Below are 20,435 nucleotides of genomic sequence, written 5' to 3' on the forward strand. Positions count from 1 at the left end.
GGAGCCGGGGATTGGGGGATATGATGGTCCCCTTGCCCAGGCCTGAAGCCTGGGTCAGAGGCGTCAGGCTTGGGCGGGGGGTGGAGCAAGCGATCAGAGGGAGATGGGGGCCCCATTCCCAGGCATAATTCCTGGGCCAGAGGCCTCAGGCCTGGGCGGGGGCCAGAGCCAGTGATCGGGGGGAGATGGGGGTCCCCTGTCCAAGCCTGACACCTCTGGCGGAGGCATCAGGCCTGGGCAAGGGGCCGATCATGCGATCGGAAGGTGATGAGGGTCTACGCCTCTGGCCGAGGCATCAGGCCTGGGCAAGGGGCAGAGCCAGCAATCGGAGGGGTCTGGGGGTCCCCTGCCCAGGCCTGATGCCTGGGCCAGAGGCATCAGGCCTGGGCTGGGGGCAGAACCAGTGATGGGGGGAAATGAGGGTCCCCTGCCCAGGCCTGACGCCTGTCAGAGGCGTCAGGCCTGGGCAAGGGGCCGATCCTGCGATTGGAGGGTGATGGGGGTCAACACCTGAGGGCTCCCAGTATGTGAGAGGGGGCAGGCTGGGCTGAGGGACACTCCCCCCCCCCCCACCCAGTGCACGAATTTCGTGCACTGGGCCCCTAGTGTTAATAATAATGGTTAAAATTTATTGAGTATTTAATGTGTGCCAGGCACTGTGGTAGTATTTACATGTACTACTCATATAAACTCAGCTATTAACTCTGAGATAGGTGTAATTATTATTCCCATTTTACAAAAGAGAAAACTGAGGCTTGAAGAGGTTAAGTAATTTCTAAAAATCACACAGGTAGCAAGTGCTGGCATCAAGATTTAAACATAACTTGACTTTAAAATTCATCCTCTGAACCAGTATGTGACCTGGTTTCAAACTCTGTTTTCTCCAGCCATTCTGAATCGTACGTAGGAATCCTAAGGTGTAAATTAACCACACCTGTGAATCCATGTTTCTGGACTCTTTGGAAACTTAGTTAAGGCCAGTTTTCCCAGATGTAAATCCTTAATTGGATTTAAAGTGCCAGAGAGGATCAGCTCTTTTCTGTAAAAGAAAAATAAAAAGAACCATTACTTTATCTTTCTATCCAAACATATTGTATGGGTATTAATATAACCTCATTGAGAAGTGAATTCCAAGAATTGTTGAAAAAAGAAAGAAAACAAAACTCATACATGTCACATACAGTAATCAAGAATGTATTCTCATAATCTTAAAATAACAAATAAAAGCTTTAAATCAGTGGTGGACCTTTTAGTTGTCTATTTGGAAAAAGGCCAAGAGGTTTGCAAACCTTACAAGGCCTAACATCAGTATCTGTAGGGCAGCTCCAAAATGAGGCAAGGATTGTCTAGCTTCCTAAGTAGGACTTAATATGGCCTGGTTCATTAACAAAAAAATACACATACAACTAACACAGTATGATTGAGATGTAATCTCAATTACTATTTTTATTTTTGAATTTTCCCTCTACCTTTCCTCATATGCATCTACCTTTTAATCCTATCTAATAATAGACAAACATGGTAATTAACCATACCTCCGCTATGCTTCCCATTGACTAATCAGCAGGATATGCAAATTAACTGCCAACAAAGATGGCAGCCGGCAGCCACGCAGTTGAAGCGAACAGGAGGCTTGCTTGCTCCAGTGATGGAGGAAGCCAAGGTTCCCCACCTGCCGCGGCCCAGCTCTGAGCTCCGGATGCAACAATGTTGCAATTATAGAAGCTAAACAAACCCCAGGTACCTGCTTTCAGCTGGCAGCGGGCTCAGAGCTTAGAGCGCCAGTGATGGCAACAGAGTTCCAATTATAGAAGCTAAACAAACCCAGATACCTGCTTTCAGCCAGCCATGGCCTCAGAGCTGGAGCCGGCTCTCAGCTCTAGTAATAGCTATAGAAGATAAATAAATCCCAGAATAAAAAAAAGAAAAAGAAAAGAGGCTGGGAGCTTCAATCGCCTGCCAGCCTGAAAACAGCCCTCAGCCCCTCACCCAGACTGGCCAGGCACACCAGTGGGGACCCCCACCCTGAAGGGGGTGTGACCAGCTGCAAACAGCCATCATCCCCTCACCCAATTTATAACTAAATTGAAAAATTAAATGTAAGGCATTTGCTTATTATTTCATGCACATATTGGTATTAGCCTAAAACAATCTTTTTTGGACTTTTTAATAAATTGAGGAAATGGAGTACTGCCTTAATTGAGGTGGCTTTATTTTCAGGCATACGGAATAAGCTGTGCTTCTCTATCTATCCTACAAGCATTGGGTGGTAAGCTAACATGGGAAGAAGGAATAAAGTGAGGGTCATCAAATAAATGTGAGGGGAACTAACTAGAAAAGCAAAAGACACCTGTGCTGTTTTGGGAGAAGAGAGCACGGGTGATAAGGAACAGTGCCATGCTACATGGGAAACCGTATTGTGGGATGAAATTATGTTGAGGATTTTTTTTTTTAATATATTTTATTGATTTTCTACAGAAAGGAAGGGAGAGAGACAGAGAGCTAGAAACATCGATGAGAGAGAAACATCGATCAGCTGCCTCCTGCACATCTCCCACTGGGGATATGCCCGCAAACCAGGCACATGCCCCCGACCAGAATTGAACCCGGGACCCCCCAGTCCGCAGGCCGACGCTCCATCCACTGAGCCAAACCGGCCTCAGCAGATTTTTTTTTTTAACAAGGTGGGAGAAGGGAGTAAACTAAGAAATTTTAAGAAACAATACAAGGTAGAATTATAAAAGGAATGAAGTTTTTCACACAGATTTTTCAAGCAATAAAAATTACTCCTTTAAAATTTTTGCTGCATATTTTACTTTCTGATTAAAGAGAATATGGAAAAATCTCATCACTTTCCCTTGAAAACTCTAATTTTTTTGTGATCACTAACTGTTACAAAGACTAGCTAGTACTGAAGCTAAAAATAATACCTATGGAGCATCCAGGGGTTACTAAGGTGAGTGGTGTGCTTTATTCCTCTATATGTTAGTGCATTTTTATACCTCTGCAAAGTTTATCTTAAATTTTTTTATATTTTTCTCTCTATTGCAAACTATTAGTTATTGCTTCTCTCTGCTGTCATTCTAGTCAAAATTTGTAGGAGACCAGGGGACTTGTCTATGACTAAACCTCCACTGGTTTAACACAGTAATTGGCACATGGTAGATACTGAATAAACAAATGCTACCTTTCCCTCAATCTTCAGTTAGTCTGTCTGAAATAACAGTAAATGGTATTAATAAAAGTCATCCCTATAAAAACTACCATTTATTGAACTTCTCCTGAGTCAGGCACTATGTTAAGTGATTTGCATATATTATCAAATTTAATTCTTACAATATCCTGTAAGTATTATGTTGAACCACGTGAAATGCCAATATTCAATTGTTTTTTGAAATAAACCTTTTATTTTAGAATTCTTTTAAAAATTGACAACATTTGTAAGCATAGTAAGGAGAATTCCTGCATGCCATTTACCCAGTGTCCTCTATTATTAACATGTTATGGTACATTTGTAATAACTGATGAACCATTATTAACAGGTAACTATTGGAACCATGCTTTTTTTGGAATTCCTTAGCTTTTACCAAATGCCCTTTCTCAATTCCAGGGTCCTATCCAGGATAGCATATTACATTCGACTATTACGTCTCCTTAGGTTCCTCTTGATCCCTCAAGTATACTCAGGTATACCTCATTTTTAATGGCCTTGACAGAGTACTGATCAGGTATTTTGTATGTTTTCTCATGGTAAGACTAGGATTATGAGTTTTGAAGAGGAAGAGGCCACAGAGGTAAAGTGCCATTTTCATCACATCATATCAGGGGCACATAATCGCACGGCTTGTCATTGTTGATGTTGACCTGGATTACTTGGCTGAGGTAGTGTATACCAGGTTTTCTCCACTGTAATTTTTGGAAGTCACACTTGAGTAGGGCATTATACTCCCCTCCTTGACCCCTCAAATTATTCAGACAAATTATTCAGAAATCTTCTATATAGCGAATTTGTCTATTGTGTCCTATTTATTTATTTATTCAATCATTTATTGGTGTCAGTATAAACTTACAGATATCCATTTTATACTCCGGGGTATAAGCCAATATTATTTTATTATTCAACTTATTCCGGCTTTGGCTCATATTATTTTTGAGCACTTCCTGACTACTTCCTAACTTCCTGGCCCTGTAAAATATTCCAGGCTCATCTTGTTTGTTCCCTGCTCTGGTTTTAAAATCAGCCATTTTCCCAAGAAGCCCAGTTCTTTCTATTAGAGACTGGTATTAGAAACCAGGATCTGAATGCTTGGATTTCATCATCTTTGATCTACAAAAACAACAATTTCATATGGTGCAATCTAATATTAACTCAATTTTACAGATGGGGAAACTGAATTAGGGAGAGATTCAATAACATGATCAAGGTCTCCAAGCTCAAAGTGTCAGAACCAAAAATTAGATCCATAAAGTTACCAATTTAAATCAATAGGCCATGAGTAAAGGACCCGAATCACTGGAGCTTGTTGTCAGCTACTCTAGTTGCTCAAAGATGTTCTGCTTACTCTATTTGCAGACTGTTGGAAAAATAGGACAGTGTTATGAAGTCAACCTCTTTCATCAAGTAATTCACCAATTTCCAAAGCAAATTCAAAGAAAACAAAACAGGAGAAAAAAAGAGAAGCATCTGTCACTTTTTTCTGTAACCAGATGGATTTTTTAACCTACATGCATCACTCACTCTAACCTCAGGATATCGGTTCAAAAACTTACTCTTGCCTGTATTTTTTTTCCTAAGACTGAAACACCTATAAATTTAAGTACCAATGAGCTATACCAGTTTTTAGCAGTTTATAAAATGCAGTAAAAAATCTCTCAATTCTTCCCAGAGTTCCTGCAGAAGAAATACACCAACAATTAAACATAAAATGTTAAGTCTTTGGTTTGCAAAAGATCGTACAGGGTTAGATCAGTTTACTTCCAAAGCTGGTTGTTTTTTCTTCACTATGTATTCATGATTCCACGTCTTCATAAGTCAATCAATCTTACTAATACAAATTAAAATTTACTAGAACAGCCCTAACTGGTTTGGGGATAGAACATCAGCCTTCGAACTGAAGGATCCCGAATTCCATTCTGGTCAAGGGCATGTACCTTGGTTGTGGGCTCGATCCCTAGTCGGGGGCATGCAGAAGGCAGCTGATCGGTGTTTGTCTCTCATTGATGTTTCTAACTCTCTATCCCTCTCCCTTCCTCTCTGTAAAATCAATAAAATATATATATTTTTAAAATTTACTAGAACACATATCTATAATGTTTTTTTAAAAAATCAAAATTTCCTTTCTACTCATCTGGCAAAAATCTTTCCCAATAATCTTTCTAGAATAAGTTCAAGATTAACTGCTATTAACATCATTGAAATTATTTTATAGAACAATTTCATTTCATAAGACCAAACCACATATAATAAAAAAAAGTCCATTTCAAAAGAATCATAAAAATAATCACCTAATTCAAATCTTTTATTCACAGATATGGAAACTAAATCTCTTGAGAAGTTAATAGGTTTTGTCCAAAGTTGTCTGCTAGTTAAATGATGAAATAGGACTTAAGATTCATATATCTTAAGACTAGGTTCTTTCTCCTCCACTGAATTATATATATGTGTGTATGTACATGTATGTACATACATTATGCTAGTAGGAATTTTTTTTGTTTAAGGATTTTCAATTTCTCTCTAATGAGGAATATGAGAACATGAATAAAAATGGTATTCCCACTTCTCTATTGCCTTCTTTTCTTTTTCACTGCATTTACTTATTTTCAGTGCCCTAACTACCTTATTCAGTACCTCCAAAATATTATAATTTCAATACATAATCAATATAAAAATTAGTAATAAGATATTTTACTTTAGGGGCACTAAGTCTTCAGAATCTGCTGTAGTTTACACTTACAGCACCTTTCAACTGAGTCCCATTTCAAGGGCTCAATAGCCACATTTGGCTAGTGGCTACTATATTGGGCTGTGCAACTCTAGAAAACTGTACTGTAGCAGGGACAATTCAGAGATGACGGGGGGCTTTTTCACTTGCTGTTCCGTCCACTTGGAATGCTCCTACCCCAGAATCCACAAAGACCGATCCCTGATTTCATGCAGTCTTTGCTCTAATGTCTCCTATTTTGCACTGCAATACCACTCTTTCTTTTCTCTTTCTGGCCTTCCCTATTCTTTTCCCAGCTTCTCCCCATAGGATTTGCCAACACATGATCTATTATATATTTTACTTGTGAATGTCCTTATTGCTTTTCTTATTATTATTAGAATAAAAATTTCACAAGGACAGGGATTTTTGTTTGTTTTATTCTTGGTTTTATTCCCAGTGCCTAGAACCTAGCACACGGTAATTATCAATCAATATTTGATGAATGAAAAAAAAAGTTGTCAAGAATTGTGTGGATTAAATAAGATAATGTATAAAGTTGTAGTATGGTCCTTAGAATATAGTAGCCACTCATAAATATTAGTCTATTCCCTACTGCTGTGGTGCTTTCCATAAAAGAAAATGAGAATTATAAAATTACATATATTTTGAAGCTATATAACTCACTCTTTATATCTGATCATTAATTATTCAAAAGACACTTTAAAAAAGACATATCGTAAAAGTTACCTAAAATTTAAAAAATCAGTTAAATACAAAATTTAGCAGGTATTAAAAAATACTAACTCAGAATATAACCTTGCTTAAAATTCACAGAAAATTAAATGAAGACGCTGGCCAGTTTGGCTCAGTGGATAGAGCATCGGCCTGCAGACCAAAGGGTCCCAGATTCAATTCTGGTCAAGGGCACATGCCGTGGTTGCAGGCTCCTCTCTAGCCCAGGCCTCATGCAGGAGGCAACCAATCAATGTGTTTTGCTCACATCGACGTTTCTCTCTGTCTTTCCCTCTCTCTTCCACTCTCCCTAAAAATAAAAAATCAATGGAAGAATATCCTCGGGTGAGGATTAACAAAAAAATAAAAATAAATAAAGAAAAGAAAATTAAATGAAGTATTATTTAAGTAACCTTTAAAGATAAAAAGTTATAATCCATGGCTTTTCTCTATAGAAAAATTAAAATGTATTCACAATGTTCATTGAGACATCACTTTTATTTATCTACTAGAGGCCCGATGCACAAAATTCGTGCAAGGGGCTTGGATCCTGCTGCCATGGCAGCTCCCTCAGGCCCCACCCACCATGGCGGCCGCCTCTGCCTCAGCCCTTGCAGCCCCGGCTTCACACAGACGGTCGTCTGGAAGGACGTCTGGTCTAATTAGCATATCATGCTTTTATTATATAGGATAATTTGTATCCTGCCTTCCTCTTAAGAGACTTGTGTTAGTCTAAGGAATCACCAGTTTTTAAAAACCATATATATTGAAAAACATGAACCTGGTCTGAATTGTAATAGTTCGATCAAGTATTTGTGTTTAAAGCTACAATAATAGAATTAAAGAGATCAATAAAATATGACCTCTCTCTAAAACACTGAGTGCCAGAGTCTGCAGGTGACTTGCCCACAGAGGTCCCAATGTTAGTGACTAAACTGAGATTACAAGTTTGTGGCCTTGAATGCTCACCCCACACACTGTAATGCTTCTCAAATATACTAACCAGGGTCTTACTCATCAACCAACTATGCTGATTGCCCCTACCTCTATTAAAAAGAAAGGAAAATAAAAGCAGGTATCAAATGGTATACTGTAATTCAACATGATGATTTTTATTTCAGGAAAGAAGTTTACAGAGAACAGACATAAATATGCAAAAAGGGGCAAAGTGTATGTTAAAATTTTCATGGGCTTATTATAAAGAACGAGTAGAAGATGCCACGGACAAATGGTTTATATTTCATTTTTCAAAAAGCTAACAACTCTGGGGCTTGTATGTCTTCAGAAATTTGGACAACTTCCTTTTATCACTGATAAGAATGACATACCTCACGTTCCATGCCGTGGTGAAGTCTGGGTTTAGAAGCAGCAGGGTGCGTGTGACATCTATCAGTTCTAAAATAAAGAGAAGTCATATTAAAAACAAATAGTCCTATCCTTTAAAGCTCGGCTTCTCTTTAAGGTCTTTATTTTATTTTATATAGAAATATATGCTCACATTATACTGACATATAGATCTCATGTCACAGTAATTTTTTAATGATAGCTATACCTTGTTCTAAGCCAGTGATGGAGAACCTTTTGAGCTCGGCGTGTCAGCATTTTGAAAAACCCTAACTTAACTCTGGTGCCATGTCACATATAGAAATTTTTTGATATTTGCAACCATAGTAAAACAAAGACTTATATTTTTGATATTTATTTTATATATTTAAATGCCATTTAACAAAGAAAAATCAACCAAAAAAATGAGTTCACGTGTCACCTCTGACATGTGTGTCATAGGTTCACCATCACTGTCTAAGCCAGCCGTGGGCAAACTACGGCCCGCGGGGCGGATCTGGCCCGTTCGGCTGTTCTATCCGGCCCACGGAGCCGAAAGAGCGGAGTGTTCTCTTGCTCTCCCCTCCGCTCCTTCACCAGCAGCAGTGTTAACATGGCAACGTCAGGAAACGCGGCCGCAGCTCCTTCTTCTGAGTCCCGTTTAAGAACCCATTGTGGCCCTCGAGTGAAAAAGTTTGCCCACCCCTGGTCTAAGCTGTCAGGGATAAGGAGATTATCCTCAAGATTTTCTTCTACTTATGATAAGTATAACTCTTTCTTAAAAGCTGACATTGAAATAACTTTATAATATGCCTATAAAGAATAATCAAATCAACCTCTTCATTCTTTTAGTAGTTTTTGGTACTAATTTAATATTTACTAAAGAAAAGAAACACTTCTATACCACTATTCATTTAATTCCACAAATATTTCAAGAATTGACTGCAAATTTTCAAAAGAAAAAAATAATCACTCATAATCAACTGATTTAACACAATTCATTCATATTCCCCTTTGAAGACTATCCTTTGTTACACACATTTTTACATAATTATAGCAATGATATACAGTTTTGTTATATATTTTTCATTCAACATTATTACATATGCATTCTCCTACATTGCTACAGTATGCATTTTTAACAGCTGTGAAACAATCCCATAGTTTAATATGCTATCATTTATCTTATTCTTTAGGGTGTTTCCTGTTTGCTTTTATTGTTATAGATAATATTATAAAAATATTTTAATACTCATTTTTTGTCTGGTAGATTATTTTCTGTGGATATTCTTCTAGGAGTAGAACTACTGTCAAACAATACAAATACCAGCAAGGCTCCTACTAAACATTTCCAAATTGTCTTCCAAATGTACTGTATCTATTTATATAACATGAATGTACTTAAGTCCCTGTAACTCCAATCTATATAATTATACTAAAAAAATGAATGTGGTAAATAAAAAATTATACTTTGATTCTGTTTTAATTTATATATTTAATGTCCAATCACTAATATGAACTTTTTTTCATTGTTTACTATTTTCATCTTATGAACAGCCTATTCATATTTACTAGATTTTTGTCTATCATGGTCTTGACATAATTCCTATATTTTCAAATAAGCTCCATAAGCCTATATTTAATAAAATGAAATCAGTAATATTTAGATATACTGTCTTCATTTTACTAAAACTGAAAAGAGAATTTTAGGATTAAGTTGATCAAGCTAGGGCATAATACTAAATTAATGAAACATATACCAAGCTCATATTAAATGCTAAGTAAATAAAATAAGAAAACTGGCCCTAACCAGTTTGCCTCAGGGGATAGAGCGTTGGCCTGCGGACTGAAGGGTCCCAGGTTCGAATACTGTCAAGGGCATGTACCTTGGTTGCGGGCACATCCCCAGTAGGGGGTGTGCAGGAGGCAGCTGATCATGTTTCTCTCTCATCAATATTTCTCTCTATCCCTCTCCCTTCCTCTCTGTGAAAAATCAATAAAATATATTTTTTTTAAAAAAATAAGAAAACTGGTATAATTATTTAGCATTATTGTGTACCAGGCAAAAGTACTTTATTTACATTATTTCAAATTCTCACAATCACGATCCAAGATATTCTTATTTCACTTTACAGACAGGAAAAGTGATATTTAGAGAAGTTAAGCATTTTGCCTATAGTGTCTCAATTAATGTGTGGCAAGATCAGCATATGACAGCTTTAAATAACTCAATTATACTGCAATTGAAATATCTGTCTATAATAAATAATTGGGACATTCTCAGTGTTTAAGAAAAAGAAATTTTTTAAATCTAAAAACAAGCACACATATATGCATCCCTACAGTCATTTTAAAATACTCTAGCAAAAAACAATCATTCCATTCTCAACCACCTCAATAAGAGATTAACATTTATTGTGAGCTTATGATTTCATTACTAATGAATATATTATAACACTTTATAAATGAGAAACAAAAGGTAGGATAAGAACACATTTATTTTCTACCATTATCTTTATTACAAGCATTACATGTATAAACACAATCCTATATCAAAAAAGGCTTATATGCAAATCGACCGAATGGCAGAACAACTGGTCGCTATGATGCACACTGACCACCAGGGGGCAGACGCTCAACACAGGAGCGTCTCATGGCTGGCAAGTGCAGCAGCAGTGGCAGGAGCCTCACCTACCTCTGCTGCAGGCAGGCAGTAAGGAGTGAGGGGTCCTGGACTTCGAGAGGGATGTCTGACTGCTGGCTTAGGCCCGGTCCCCAGGGGAATCCCTGGGGGAATCTCCAGGGATCGGGCCTAAGCTGGCAGGCGGACATCCCCCAAGGGGTCCCGGACTGCAAGAGGGCACAAATGTCCCGGCCCTTTCCCCCCCCTCCCCCCCCCCCAGTGCATAAATGTCGTGCACAGGGCCTTTAGTATAACTATAAAGAATAATTTAACCTCTTCCTTCTTTTACTTTTAGTAGTTTTTGGCATTAACATTTATCAGGGAAAATAAATATAAATTTCTACACCATTATTTATTTAATTCCACAAATATTTTAATTATTGACTATGTACAAAGATTAAACTGGGCCCTTAGAACTGAAAGAATGGATATAATGATAAATATGACCTCATCTTGCTCTCCAGAAGATTACCCTTTAGTTGGAGAGAAATGTAAACAATTATGTAAGGTAAAATGAAATAAATGTGAACTAAAAATATATGCTACATTTTAAGGATCACCAAAACTGCTGCAATTAATTCTTACTGGAGTACCCAGGGAAGGCTATCAATGAATCAGATGAATAAGGCAGTAAATGGCATTTCAGACCATGGGGAAAAAATGTTTGGCTCAGTGGATAGAGCGTCGGCCTGCAGACTGAAGGGTCCTGGGTTCGATTCTGGTCAAGGGCACATGGAAGGTTGAGGGTTCAATCCCCAATGTGGGGTGTGCAGAAGGCAGTCGATCAATGATTCTCTCTCATCAATGATGTTTCTCTCCCTCTCTCTTCCTCTCTGAAATCAATAAAAATATATATATTTTTTAAATGTGAGCGAAGTTTGTAAAGAGGCATGAAACTCCACATATAGTATACTCTCAAATGGTTATGGTACCATAGCATGACTAGAGAGGGCACGGGGTATTGAAGAAATGTACCAAGAATCTAGAACCTGGTCCCAGTCTCCTTGTCAGCCTGGCCTTCCACTGCTTGCTCTTCAAGTGCTACACTCCTCCTGGACCAAACCCCACCATTCACTAAACACCTCCTACCTGCCTACCTTCTCCTCTCTGGATATAACTCAGAGTTACCTGCTTGCTATTCTCTCTGCCAGAAATGCCCTCCTATCTCTGAAAAAAATATATTTTTTTTTCTTTACTGATTTCAGAGAGGAAGGAAGAGGGAGAGAGAGATAGAAACATCAATGATGAGAGAGAATCATTGATTGGCTGCCTCCTGCATGCCCCCGACTGGGGACCGAGCCTGCAACCTGGGCATGTGCCCTTGGCTGGAATCAAACCCAGGACCCTTCAGTCCACAGGCCAACGTTCTATCCACTGAGCCAAACTGGCTAGGGCTGAAAAAAATATTTTTTAAAGCATCTTTCTTCCTCAAGACTTTCCTAACCTACCTGGCTGGAAGCAATCTTTCATCTCTATGTTCTGTGTGCATCTTACTTTGTTATTGATCTTGATAAATATTATCCTCTTAATGAGACTGTAAGTTCTTTGGAGGCAGGTCCTCTCTAATACATCTTCAAATTACTCATTTACTCAACATAAATAAGAAAAATATGGTCTCTGCCTGGGTTAAAATCTCAGTTTTTCCACTTACTGTCTAGATAACACCTTTGAACATCAGTTTCCTTATCTGTGAAATGGTGATAACATCAACCTCAGTGTTGTGAGCAATTAGATTCATTCCCTATCGCCACAGCTGTTTGACAGTAGATACTCGATAAATGTTTGTTCATCTAAATACCATTGCTCCTTATCAAAAAATGAAAAATTTTTGCCCTAGCTGGTTTGGCTCAGCGGATAAAGCATAGGCCTGCAGACCAAAGGGCCCAGGTTTGATTCCAGTCAAGGGCACGTACCTTGGTTGCAAACTCCTTCCCAGCCCAGACCCTGGTCAGGGCTCATGCAGGAGGAAACCAATCAATGTGTTTCTCTCACATTGATGTTTCTCTCTCTGTCTTTCCCTCTCTCTTCCACTCTCCCTAAAAATCAATGGAAAAACATCCTCAGGTGAGGATTAACAAAACAAAAAAAAAAAAGAAAATTTTTAACACGAATTTATCAAAGATGTAATCATGAGGCAGATGTTCCTATAGTGAAACTGTCTAAATTTCTAAACTTGTAAAATAAACAACAAAAAACACACCTGGTTGTTAAGTAACTATATAAAAACATTTGTATATGATGGGAAGGTCTCTAGTATTTCTTTTGAAGTCTATAATTTTTCAATCCATAATACTATCCACATAAACTGTTATTTTGTTTCTTGGACTTTCCTTTCTGTATTAAAAAGAAAAGAAAAAAAGTGTGACTCAGGGTTGTGACTGTTTGTAATTCTTAATGCAACTCTCCTACCCAACCCATAAATGAAGACAAGTTCATCCTCCCTGAGAGACTCTGTACAGCAGTACAAGACAAACACACAGAAAAAGACCTAAGTCCCCACTTTTCATTCTGCGGTGGTGTGAAGAGAGAGGAAGACTAATCAAAGTAACACTTCCTTTACTACAGGGTCTTCCCCTAGCAGGGCAACAGCAGCTGTTGGGTTCAGAGCCCAGCCAGCTCTACTACTTACTGGGAAGTTCTGGACATGTCACTTTATCTTTCTGTGCTACTGTCCTCCTCATGTAAAATAAAGCTAATAATAGTACTATTCACGGGGATATTAAATGATTCAAACCCACAAAGCGTCAGGACAGTACCTGACAGTAAGCACCCAATGGTAATTCCTGTTACAAAGCTTGTATTTCCTAGCCCAGTTCCATAAACCATACTGGGGTGGGGCCCCCAGAGGAGGAAAGGAATCTCCTGAGCTATCTGAGCAGTGACTGCTGAGCAGAGGGGATGCTTCTCAACTTCTAAGAATCTCTGGTTTTAAAGCATATCAACAGCCTCCATCAACCATCAGTGTAATAGTCAGTCCCAGGCCCTCTCCCCTCCTCTTTGACAAATCACTAACTCTTCCTGATTCAGGACTCAAGTTCAGACAGGCCTTCCTTCAGAAAGTATTCAATGTGACCCAAGAGGCGGGGATGAAGTAGAATATCAGAAATGGGAAAGGGCCATTAAAGAAAACATGAACTAGGTGGGAAATACAAAACATTTAAGGAATCATTCCTGAATTAAATGTGCTTTTCTGCTCCTCTTCCCCGCTGGCTCTGGCTACATGAGAGAAAGGAGACTAGTGTCTGCATGCCAGGCACTGTACGGAGTGCTTTACATATACCACGTCCTGTGACCCTGACAACACCCTCTGAGACCCACTAGTGTGAAAATAGGAAGAGGTTAAGTAAAGTGACTTTAGTGTATTGATGAACTGATTCTAAATCCAGGTCTCTTTTCCTGCAAAACAGATGCTATTTCCACCCCAGCACACTGTCTACAATTACTCGGCCCTCTTCGAGTGAGACCTGAACCAAAGATCTAAAGATACACCAAGGATCTCTAGATAAAGATAAATGTATCTTTATTTGTCTGTAATTATTTCACTCTCTCTACATTTCATCAACTATATACTATTCTCCTTTGCAGTTTTACTAAGATGTGAGCTACTGAAATCCCTACCATTTCTTGATATTAAACAGATCTCTCTCCAAATAACAGAATATATACCAGCAAATAACTGTTCGTTACACACACATCAGTATGTAACTAACTCATCTTCCCATCACAAGGAGAAAATGAATCGGGATACATTATATACAGGAAGGTAGCTAAATCCAGCTATAACAAGGAGGGGATGCTGCAGAACAGTCAGAGAAAAATCAATAAGCTTTCTTTGCTGCCCACGGCCAGCAGTTATGTGGCAATGATCACTGGGTTTGATAACTGTCTCTGACAGATAGGTTTTCATGCATTTAGAAATAAATCCAAGGTCAGCTTGGATTGGTTAATTGCTTTTTCCAAAATACATTTAGGTTAATATAAGAGGCTTGAGATAAAGCTATATGGTAAACACCAAAAGGTCACTTATTATAGAACATAATCACTGAACCGATAGCCAGACTAAACTAAAGTCTTTTGCTTATCAAACTCTTGTTATTTTTTTAATAAATGTCTGTTGAACACATAAGGTGATGGATAAAGAAGGACAAGCCATAATCCCTTTTTCTAACAAACTAACAATCAAGCTGGGGAAAATGTTATTTAAATAATCAACTATAAAAAAACTATGGTAAGTGTTACTGTGCAAGCATTCTGAATAAAGGACTTCCACAGGTGTGCAGAGAAGTAAGTACTGTCTCCTGGAGCAGTCAAAAAGGTTTTATGGGTTTGTGGGTGTGGGTGTGTTTATGCTGGTAACCACAACAATAGTGACACCATAAGACATAAAACAAAAGCCTAACATGCTAAGTGCCCAGTCGTCTGTTCAACCAATCAAAGCGTAATATACTACTGATATGCTAAGGCCACTCAACCTATGATGTGCACTGACCACCAAGGGGCAGATGCTCTGACCGGTAGGTTAGCTTGCTGCTGGGGTCTGGCCAATTGGGACTGAGCGAGAGGGGCTGGACACGCCCTGGAGCCCTCCCACAGTCCCTCCCCAGCTGGACAACCTCCCACATCCCTCCCCGGCCCCAATCCTGCACCAGTGGGGTCCCTCGGACCGGCCTGCGCTCTCTCGCAATTTGGGACCCCTCAGGGGATGTCAGAGAGCTGGTTTCAGCCTGATCCCACAGGCCAGGCCGAGGGACCCCACTGGTGTACGAATTCATACATCAGGCCTCTAACAAGACATAAACCTGGCCTCAGAAAAAAACACAGAAATAAGGCAGTAGTACACAGCAAAGTCCAAGAATGGAACAGTGTATGTTGTGGCTGAAATGTATATCAAAGGACTGCAAAACTCAAATGCTTTCAAGGTTCAAATGATTGTCAAAATGTATGAAAGCAAACCTAGTAAGTAGCAACTGACACTCTCCCTCAGTGTCTGAAGAACATGAGGAGGTTGTAGTAAAGCTTGGAACAAGCTTCCCTAGTCAAGAAAAGCAGAGGCTGTGAGCCCCAGCCAATTGGCACCATGGAGAAATTTATGCACTGAAGGCTTCTGATTTTTTAAGTGAAGATAGAAATGCAGATTTCCATGCTAATTTTAAAAGTTCATCCTGATTTTAAGTGTTTACCTAATCCTATCTAATAAAAGAGAAAAATGGTAATTGGCGTACGACGATACCCTTTTCATTGGCTAATCAGGGCTATATGCAAATTAACTGCCAACTATGATTGGCAGTTAACTGCCAACAAGATGGCGGTTAATTTGCATATGTAGGCACAATGCAGGGAGGCGAAAGGGAAAGCAGGAAAAAGCCCCCTGCCACTGACAGTGATCGGAAACCCAGGGGGGAGCTAAGAGCTAGGGGGCAGGGCAAAGGCGGCCCTGGGGCCGCCTTTGCCCTGCCCCCCAGCCATGATCGGAGAATCAGGTGCCTTTTCCGCCCTGGCCAGTGATAGCAGGAAGTAGGGGTGGAGCCAGCAATGGGAGCTGGGCATGGTCGAAGCTGGCAGTCCCAGGAGCTAGGGGTCCCTTGCCTGGGCCTAAAGCGGAGCCCACGATCGCGGGGCCGCTGCAGCCGCGGGTCCCTGCTGCCCGGGCCGGACGCCTAGGCCAGAGGCATCCTGCAGGGGCAGGGGCAGAACCTGCAACCGCGGGGAGCTGGGGGTCCCCTGCCCAGGCCTGACACCTCTGCCGGAGGCCTGAGGCCTGGTCAAGGGGCCGATCCGGTGACTGGTGATCGGAGGGTGATGAGGGTCAACTCCTCTGGCCGAAGCATCAGGCCTGGGCGGGGGGCGGAGCCGGGGATTGGGGGGATATGATGGTCCCCTCGCCCAGGCCTAAAGCCTGGGTCAGAGGCGTCAGGCTTGGGCGGGGGGTGGAGCAAGCGATCAGAGGGAGATGGGGGTCCCCTGCCCAGGCATGATTCCTGGGCCAGAGGCCTCAGGCCTGGGCGGGGGCCAGAGCCAGTGATCAGGGGGAGATGGGGGTCCCCTGTCCAAGCCTGACACCTCTGGCGGAGGCGTCAGGCCTGGGCAAGGGGCCGATCAGGCGACTGGAGGGTGATGGGGGTCAACGCCTGAGGGCTCCCAGTTGTGAGAGGGGGCAGGCTGGGCTGAGGGACACTCCCCTCCCCCCCCACACACACCCAGTGCACGAATTTCGTGCACCGGGCCCCTAGTTAAAAATAATGTTTAAAAGCCCTAGCCAGTTTGGCTCAGTGGATAGAGCATCAGCCTACGGACTGAAGGGTCCCAGGTTCGATTATGGTCGAGGGCACATGCCCAGGTTGCGGGCTTGATCCCCAGTAGGGGATATGCAGGAGGCAGCCAATCAATGATTCTCTCTCATCACTGATGTTTCTATCTCTGTCCCTCTCCCTTCCTCTATGAAATCAATAAAAATATGTATTAAAAATAATTTAAAAGCATTATACAAAACAAAATATATCTGTGGGCTGGCTTTAGTTCAAGGGCTGAGAATCTACAACCTGATACTGAATTTGAAGTAGAAGAAAAGCTATAAGAAACAGTCTGACGTTTGCTCAAAAAATTTAAAAAGAAACTGCCATTTGACCCAGTGATCCCACATGTAGGAATATGCCCTAAGAAGCCAGAAACACCAATCACAAAGAATATATGCACCCCTATGTTCACAGCAGCGTTATTTACAATAGCTAAGATTTGGAAACAGCCCAAGTGCCCATTGATAGATGAACAGATTAAAAAACTATGGTACATTTACACAATGGAATACTATGCAGCTGTGAAAAAAGAAGGATCTCTTACCCTCTGAGACAGCATAGAGAGAAAGACATGTATCACGTAATCTCACTTATATGTGGAATCTAATGAACAAAACAAACTGATGAGCAAAAATAGATCCAGTGACACGGAAGCGTGCAATAGGCTGATGTACTTCGGAGCGGGGGGGGGGGGGGGGGGGATTAACCAATGAACTTATATGCATATATGCACAGCTCATGGACAGACAATAATGCGGGGAAGGCTTGGAGAGGGGACGGGAGCACAGTGGAGGGGGCCAATGGGAGGGAAAAAGGGTGGTATCTGTAATACTTTCAACAATAAAGATATATAGAGAGGGAGAGGGAGAGAGAGATAGAAACATCATTTTTTTAAAAGGAAAGGTTGGTAATGTAGGCTGGGGACAGATTGTGAAGGCCCTTAAATACCAAGCCAACTCTATTGACAATGTAGACAGCATGAACATGAAATGAGATGTGTTGTTTGTGACACTGGCTAATGGTATGGACATGGATTACAAAATAGCAATTGAAAATGGGGTAGACCAGCTATGAGGTAATAACACTTGTCCAGATGAGGAATAAGAATTGAAGAGCTGATGATGGCTTTTAAAAAAATAGCACAATAATGGAACAGAAATGGTGAGAAAGAGGGGAGAGCAAAAGATGATGGAATGGCACACATGGAGATAGTCAAAGTGTGGGGCAGAGCTCTGCTCAGTTAAGACTCCAATGCTGTGGACTTCTCTTTTGCTTGTTTTTGTCATGGATTTCTTAAAAATCAGAATTACAGTATCATTTCCCTCCCAAACCAAATATGGCTATAATTACATCAGATTTTTTAAAAAATATATCAGTCTCCAAGCAATTAAACAGAGATGCTGTGATGGTTATTTTAGCTAAACCATGGTTAAACTTGCCAGGCTATGGGTAAATTAAACGTTATTTCTGAGTATGTCTATGAGGGTGTTTCCAAACAAGATTAGCATTGGTAGATACAGTAGATTGCCCTCCATAATTAGGGTAAGCATCATCCAATCTGTTGAAGGCCCACCTAGGACATGAAAAGAAAGGAGGAATTCATCCCTGTTTTTTGCTTCCTGTCTGTCTGCTTGAGTTAGGACTTCTCATCTTTTCCTGCCTCTGGACTGACTGAAATACTGGCTCGCTGGTTCTCAGGCCTTCAGACTCACACTAAGTCATATCGCTGGCTTTCTTGGGTTCCCATCTTGCAGAAAGTAGATGGTGGGACTTCTTAGCCTCCATAAAAACATGCAAGCCAATTTGTCATAATAAATCTCCTTGTATAAATGTAATTTTCAGCTGGTTGTTTCTCTGGAGAACCCTAATACAGATAGATGCTTTCCAAAGATCTAAGGAATTCAGCACTTTAATGAGAGCATGAATTCGGTTTGATTAAAAAGAAAAAAAAATGTATCCCAAGAATAAAGGTAACCTTCATTTATAGAACACATTTTTAGGGGATGTCTACCTAGGGTTTTGGCATGATCAATCACACAAACACTGACATTTCTGAAATTGTTCAGAAATTGTCCAGTTTCTTCACTTGTTCTTATTTGTATATTTTCTTTAAAAAGTTTTCACAGCATTTTCATGAAATAACTTTTTCCAAACACTTTTTGCTTTTACTTAACAAGATTTACCTCTGTATTCTAATTGCTTCGGTTCATAAGTTTGGTAAAAGACTCGTATGTTAGTCAGGATTTTCACATACCTTTTCCTGCCAAATCAGAAATTCGCTTCCATATTTTTACTGATAATGATACACAACCTGAGTTGTACGTACGACACGAAAACAGTGAAACTGAGGACTGCTTCCATAAGGATGCAGGTTAGATGGAATCAAGCTCTATAAACATGTGAAGCGGCATCAGCACTCAGAGCTTGGATGCCAGCTATTCTTGTGAGTGCATTTAACCACATCATCTTTTGCCCGGCTCCTCCTGGGCCTATCAGACTAAAACTACATGATGAGGAGATTGAGCAAAGCCAGCTGTGCAGTGTCCATAAATGCAAGAAACAGAGACAGGAAAAGACCTGGAAGGGCTACAAAGAGAAGGCAGGTTGGGCTAGCACACATGAACAGGCAAAAATCAATGATCTGAAACAAAAATAGACTTTGACATTTTAAAATGTACATTGTCTTTTCTACAAGAGTATCATTCTACCACCCTACCCCAAGTTAGTTATGTATTGATTCAATTATACATTTCTGTGTGCCAGAAAACACATATAGCTGTTTGGCAAAAAATAACTTAATGGATTCATAGGGTGTTACTTTGTGCCTTAATGATATTAAAACCTACTATAGAGTGATGAAATGAAGAAGGAAAGAGGATCTAACAATTCAAAAATCCTTACCTTTAAGCTTATGCTTAAACTTATACCTTTAAGTTGATGCCACAAACATAAACTATATCATAAACTTAGGCATAGCCTTTTAACTAAGTTTATATATAAACAAAAATATATACTATATAATAAAAGTCTAATATGCTAAGTCCAGTCATCTGTTCAACCAATTAAAGCGTAATATGCTAATGATATGCTAAGGATGCTCAACTGCCTGCTATGATGTGCACTGACCACCAGGGGGCAGATGCTCCGACCAGTAGTTTAGCTTGCTGCTGGGGTTTGGCCGATCCAGAATGAGCAAGAAGGGCCAGACACGCCCTGGAGCCCTACTGCAGTCCCTCCCTGGCCCTGATTGTGCACGGGAGGGGTCCCTCAGCCTGGCCTGCACCCTCTAGAAATTTGGGACCCCTCTGGGGATGTCGGAGAGGACCCCTCTGGGGATGTCGGAGAGCCGGTTTTGGCCCGATCCTGCAGGCCAAATTTGTGCACCAGGCCTCTAATATACATTTATATATATATATATATATATATATATATATACACACACACACATATATATATATCTCAGAGGACTAAATAAGTGAA

General features: G+C 40.3%; 1 protein-coding gene across 8 annotated transcripts in view; it reads right to left on the reverse strand.

Moving 5' to 3' along the window:
* The window catches only part of PTAR1 (protein prenyltransferase alpha subunit repeat containing 1), a 54,671-nt gene that overhangs the window by 19,783 nt on the left and 14,453 nt on the right, over window positions 1-20,435 (reverse strand). For 7 of the 8 annotated variants that reach the window (XR_009447612.1, XR_009447613.1, XM_059656865.1 and 4 more), the window contains exons 3-4: window positions 7,985-8,051; window positions 935-1,039 (exon numbers count right to left, since the gene is read on the reverse strand). Coding sequence is in view for 6 of the 8 variants with exons in the window: in XM_059656865.1 (XP_059512848.1) it covers window positions 935-1,039; window positions 7,985-8,051 (172 nt within the window). In the remaining 2 variants the exon portion in view is untranslated. The remainder of the gene's footprint in view (window positions 1-934; window positions 1,040-7,984; window positions 8,052-20,435) is intronic. The other variant, XM_059656866.1, reaches the window with a different exon arrangement.

This window comes from Myotis daubentonii, chromosome 11 (genome assembly GCF_963259705.1).
Source record: "Myotis daubentonii chromosome 11, mMyoDau2.1, whole genome shotgun sequence".
Classification (NCBI taxonomy): domain Eukaryota; kingdom Metazoa; phylum Chordata; class Mammalia; order Chiroptera; family Vespertilionidae; genus Myotis; species Myotis daubentonii.